General features: G+C 33.9%; 1 protein-coding gene across 3 annotated transcripts in view; it reads left to right on the top strand.

Annotated features, from left to right (window-relative positions):
• The first annotated feature begins 210 nt into the window (after positions 1 to 210).
• Positions 211 to 6,221, top strand: part of acot11b (acyl-CoA thioesterase 11b) — a 17,277-nt gene continuing 11,266 nt past the window's right edge. For 2 of the 3 annotated variants that reach the window (XR_012383816.1, XM_021478310.2), the window contains exons 1-4: positions 211 to 359; positions 3,222 to 3,424; positions 4,115 to 4,184; positions 4,269 to 4,329. Coding sequence is in view for 2 of the 3 variants with exons in the window: in XM_021478310.2 (XP_021333985.1) it covers positions 3,232 to 3,424; positions 4,115 to 4,184; positions 4,269 to 4,329 (324 nt within the window). In the remaining variant the exon portion in view is untranslated. Of the gene's footprint in view, positions 360 to 3,218; positions 3,425 to 4,114; positions 4,185 to 4,268; positions 4,330 to 6,221 lie in introns of all 3 variants that reach the window. The other variant, NM_001430895.1, reaches the window with a different exon arrangement.

The following is a 6,221-nucleotide window of genomic DNA, read 5'->3' as shown; positions in this document are numbered from 1 at the left end:
TTTTGTTAACAAATTCTTAAATTAACTAAAACCATTGTTTGATTTGTATTGTTATTATTTTTATGAAAATACATAAAATAGGCTACATAAAATATTGTATATTATTATTAGCCAATTATTTATTCCACAGGTAACTCTACAAGGTCAGTGTTGATCCTGAGTAATGACCTCAGTCTACCTTAACAAGTTTCTGGGCGTCACTGTAACCTCACAGGGCTTGAGGAGTCGAGCGCAGAGGGGACTCTGACTGGGAAAATGAATGTCTTATTGCGTATTTTAAGACATCTTGCAAAGATTCAGACAACACACAGACTTGTTTCCTTTTTCGTGTGAATGACAGCGCTACAAGATTAATTCACGTAAGTTGCTCGTTACTTTCTTTGTCAAACTCAAAATGCTTACTAATTAGTTCAAACGCAGTGGACAGTCAATGTGCGAACTATAGAAAAAACACTTCAGAAAACATCTAGACATGCTAAAACATTGTTATTTTATCATTGAAATTGATTTTTTCTTCTTTTAAAAGTTACATTATTCTCAGCAGTCTATAAGCTTATTATCGTAAATCTAGCTGTAACATCAATGATAACAAAACATTTATGAATGAGCAAAAGTATGTCCGTTAACAACAGGTGACACACACGCAAGAACAGTTTTTCCTGGTCATAATTCACTTTTTGACAAGTTCATATGAGAATTGAGCATGAAAAACGCTGAATAACGGCCAAGGCTCGATAATTCTATGGTTGTTTACTCTTTCAGGTGCAGGTTTTATGTTTACGCTTGCAGGTGCAAACTTGTAAAACACCCGAAACTGAACTATAAATGAAGAATATTAAGTGTAACAGATTGGTATATGTTCCTTAATAACAAAATATATTTCGCAGCATTTGTCTTGAAACAAACATAAATGAGTTAAGCTTATTAATCGCATTGGCACGTCCATTTTTCAGACAAAAACGGCTTTGTCCTGTTTCTGATCTAGCTCCAATTCTCCTACTTAATATTGTTTTGCTTTCAGATTGCACAAGTTCAAACATGTATGCATCACATGTGCATGGTGCGAGCTATTTTTAGAATAATCGTGCGTTTTAATATACCTTGGTGTGTCACAAATGGGGTTTCCCCCCAAACAAATTAAAGTTTGTAATATTTATGTGAATATTAGCCTATATATTATAGACATTTAATAAAACACAAAACACTTTATTTTTGATGGTCCATTTGTGTATTAGTAGACTGTCTGCTTAATAGGCCTATCTGTTGATACAGCTCCATCAACAGACTATAAGAAACTTTGCAAGTACATGTCAACGTCAACTTACACTAACCCTAACCTAACAGTCTACTTCTTTAATGAGAATTAGTTGGCATACAGTTGAAATCAGAATTATTAGCCCCCTTGAATTATTAGCCCCCCCCCACCCCCCCCACCCCCCCCCCCCCCGCTTTTTTTTACTTTTTCCCCAATTTCTGTTTAAAGGAAATATTTTTTTAACACATTTCTAAACATAATACTTTTAAAAACTAATTTCTAATAGCCGATTTTATCTGCGCCATGGTGACAGTAAATAATATTTTTCTATATATTTTCCGCTGTAACAACCCCTGATGAATAAAGGGGCTAAGCTGAAGAAAAATGAATGAATGAATGAAATGTATTCATTTTAATCTACATCTAAAGCTTACATTTTTTTCACAAATTTTGGTTGAAATAACCCATCATTTTTTGATTGTTGGCATGCATATTACTCTAAATAAAGGATAACAGATGTCAGACCATTTAATTATTAATAACTACACAATACACAAATAATACAAATCTAACATAATGATGTGTGCATTATTTTCAAATAATTCAATTAGGGCCATTGGAGTAAATTATTCTGCTTGTGCTACGATTATCAAACCAGAGTAACTGTTCAGATGTTGTATTTCAAGACATTTGGCAGGTGCCACTGTTTGGACTAGTTTTTTTTCATATTTTTCCTCAAATGACTTCTGTTTTGATTTGTGATGGTTGTAGGCTATGAAATAACTTAAATAATTTGGTGTAGTAGGGTGACGCGGTGGCTCAGTGGTTAGCACTGTCGCCTCACAGCAAGTAGATCACTGGTTCCCACCAAGGGAAAGACAAGTGGTATAGGTGAATTGAATACACTACATTGTCCGTATAGTGTATGTGTTTTGATATGAGAGTGTATGGATGTTTCCCAGTGATGAAAACATAATAGTTTTAAAAACTAATTTCTAACTGATTTATTTTATCTTTGCCATGATGACAGTAAATAATATTTTACAAGATATTTTTCAAGACACTTCTATACAGCTTAAAGTGACATTTAAAGCCTTAACTAGGTGTATGTAAGAGTTTATGTATATTTCCCAGTACCGGGTTGCAGCTGGAAGGGCATCCGCTGTGTAAAATATATGCTGGATAAGTTGGTGGTTCATTCCGCTGTGGTGACCCCTGATAAATAAAGACACTACGCTGAAGGAAAATGAATGAATTTGGCGTAGTGATATAGAACTAATCTTCCTGGAACTACATCACCTGTGCATTTGCCTGAAAATAATTGCACACCTTTGATGTTCATCAGCCAATCTGAATCAAGCATTCAACAGCCATAATATAAATTAAAATACACAAATTTATCACAAAATGTGTGTATGTTAAATATGTTTGGCTGTGCAGTGCACGTTTGTCTGATTAACAGACTGCGCATAGATAATAAACCGGAAGACAATGCAACTTGAACTTGTGTCCTGCAGCCTGAGGTGATCCCAAAACTTTTCTTGATGGTTTAAAATATTTTCTATCTATGTATCATTTAGGTCATTATTTTCACCGTGATCTGTTCTGGTCTTCATCACATTAATGCCGAAAGGAATTTTCTCTGATTTTAAATCTGCTGCAAGTGGAGCACTTTCAAGTAGCCTTATTTTTGAACTAAACCGGTATGACTAATCCCTTCTGAAATGACTCAAGATTGCTTTGGCTCTTGAAAATAAAAGTAAAATCCAAAGGGCATGTAGTCGCTGATTTACATGCATTTGAACCACATGTTAATAAAAAAAAAAACATGTTTTGAGTCTTTTTGACATCACACCTTAATAATGTTCAGGAAAATCATATTATAGTCTAATGCTCACACCAGTGCAGATCACCATCATACAGACACACAAATAAACTTCTTATTGTGCATATGTTGCATCAGCAGAGCCCTAGTCATGGCAAGTGAGACCCGGGATCCTGCACTGCTGCAAGAGCCTTCAGTGTTTATTCTGGAGAATGGGGAGATGTACAGAAACCAAACAGAAGTGAAGATGAGCCAGATAGTCCTTCCCTGCCATGCAAACCACTGTGGAGAACTGAGCGCTGGGCAACTGCTCAAGTGGATGGATTCCACCGCCTGCCTGTCTGGTTTGTCAGGAGAATTTCTAATATTAGAAACAAAGTGCATTGCTGTTTGAGCGCATCCATGAGTGTTTTTATTTTATTTTATTCTTGACTTTTTTTAAAATAATTTAATTGTTATTATTATTATTATTATTATTATTATATTATATATATTCTGTTGTCAAACTAAGTCATTTCAAGTTGATTACGCAGTGCAGAAAAATCTTTTAAAGTGATCCAATTTCAGTCTTAATCATTGCTGTCAGCTCCAGAATTCATGTAAACTCCTCCACACCATATGCTTGTACTAAGTGTCATTAGAAATCACAGATGGAGGAGTCTGTACAGTTTGGACTATGATTTCCATCCTCTTAGCGTGAATAAACAGAGTAACGGGCTGGTGAGAAAGTTTATTAGCAGTTGGAACGATTTTTAATCGCATTTAACTGGTAAAAGGCAAAAGCATTTCTTCTGAGAATTTGGCTAAACCTTTGTGGCACTGTGAAAAGCACAGATGGTGGCTGGTAACAGCTTTGCAGGCATCTCTTAATGCTGCACAAAATGTTTGCGTTTCACTTTGTTCTGTAGCGCTGAACATTTTTTTTACTTCTTCTTTCAGATTCACTTGCACATTTGCTTTCGAGAATAACCTGTTTAAATACTTGCTAGGGGTGTAAACATTTATTAATCGTCAATATTTGCTCTTGTCCCCAGCTGAGAGACATGCTGGCTGCTCCTGTATCACAGCCTCGGTGGATGATATTCACTTTGAAACCACCATAGGGTAAAAACATTTACAGCAAGTAAGTGCAGTTTTTATATAATTACTAAAACATATTTAGCTGTTTTTTTGTTGTTGTTTTTTTAGGATTGGACAGGTTGTGAACATTACAGCCAAAGTCAACAGAGCCTTTACATCCAGCATGGAGGTTTGTGGGAACATCTAGCACGGATAAGCAAGAACAAATTTTTTTGTTATGTGAAATCAAACATATAGGCTTTATCCTAAATGTTGTGTAAACAAATAGAAAAACAGCACATTCATTTGTTGGAGAAAGTGTACGTCATGCAGATATTTTGATACCAGTCTGCATATATGATGAACTTATGGATATATGATGTGGTTATGCTAATCTTATTTAAATACATATTGAGAAAAACAGATTCATATTTAGTAATGCATGATATTTTTATTATAATATTAATGATTTAATAATATTATTAGAGATGCTATACAGAATTCATAAACAATAGGGTATATATATACAGTATATTCAGTTAAAGTCAGAATTATTAGCCCCCCTGAATTATTAGCTCCCTTGTTTATTTTTTCCCCAATTTCTGTTTAATGAAGAGAAGATTTTTCCAACACATTTCTAAACATAATAGTTTTAATAACTAAATTATAACAACTGATTTATTTAGTCTTTGTCATGATGACAGTACATAATATTTTACTAGATATTTTACAACACACTTCTATACAGCTTAAAGTGACATTTAAAGGCTTAACTAGGTAAATTAGGTTAACTAGGCAGGTTAGGGTAATTAGGCAAGTCATTGTATAACGATGGCTTGTCCTGTAGACTATCGGAAAAAATTTGTAGCTTAAAGGGGCTAAAAAACTGATTTTATTCTAGCCGGATTTATAAAACAGACTTTCACCAGAAGAAAAAATATTATCAGACATACTGTGAAAATTTCCTTGCTCTGTTAATCGGTTCGGCTATTACAGAAGTCATTTAATACCAGTTTCTAACATTCTTAAATATCCTTTTTTGTGTTCAAGAGAAAACAGAAAGCTTTAAGATCCCTTAAGGATGAGTGAATGCTTTTGACAAACTATCCTTTTAACCCTTATTTGCTGTTGGGGATGTTTTCATCCACTCTGTGGTGATTTTGAGTTTTAATTTGGCCATAACTTTTTCTGTGTTTTAGCTAGCAGAATGATTTTTGGTGACAAATCTTATTTTGACACATATTTTGAGATGTGTCAAAGGGATGATTTAAGTAAAAAAAAAAAAAACTCAGCAATACACTCTGGGCAAATTTACTACGATTTGAAAGATGGAAACATCAACTGAATTAATCTACTTTAAAAATGCTTCAGAAAAAAAATTTCTATCAATTTTTTTTTTTTTTTGCAAAAATCTGTTAATCAACCTCAGTCCTGATCAAAACTACTAAATTGCTTAGAAAATTACAGGGTTTTAACTTTTTAATGGTCAAATTATCATCATAAATGATTTCACTGATTTGATGAAAAAAAACACATACAAAATGACTTATTTTTTATATAAAAAGCAACTGTGAACTGGATTTTTTTAACCTTTTATCAAAGTTTTGGACATGTGAAACAACATTGACTTTGATGCATTGATTAATCCTCTCTAATTTACTGTCGGTGACTGTTTTTACCCCATTGACTTCAATTATAGACACACTTTTTTGATTACAAAACCACAACACCATATAATCATGCATTTTCGATTGCTGGTGGTTCCCTGTTGGGAAGAGGTACAATTTGTCATTTTTGCTGTTGATCATCAGTTGGCGCAATTAACCCTTTAGATAGGCCTGTCCAAAAAACAAGCTTTGTTTCTGCAGGATTTTATATGTAGTATAACAGCAAATTAAAGTGTGTGTATATGTGTCTGAGTGTGTTGCATGAGTGTGACCTTTATGCATTTATCTTGATGTGTCTGTGAAAATCAAAATATGCATCGCAGCGCTCAAAACTACATGGAGTAAACAAAAACAAAGACTGTGTATTAATGCACCATCAAATGTGGTTATAATGGAATTCAATAAGGGCAAAAAC

This window comes from Danio rerio, chromosome 8 (genome assembly GCF_049306965.1).
Source record: "Danio rerio strain Tuebingen ecotype United States chromosome 8, GRCz12tu, whole genome shotgun sequence".
Classification (NCBI taxonomy): Eukaryota; Metazoa; Chordata; class Actinopteri; order Cypriniformes; family Danionidae; genus Danio; species Danio rerio.
Note: the sequence above shows the minus strand (reverse complement) of the source record. Positions and strands in the feature narration are given on the sequence as shown.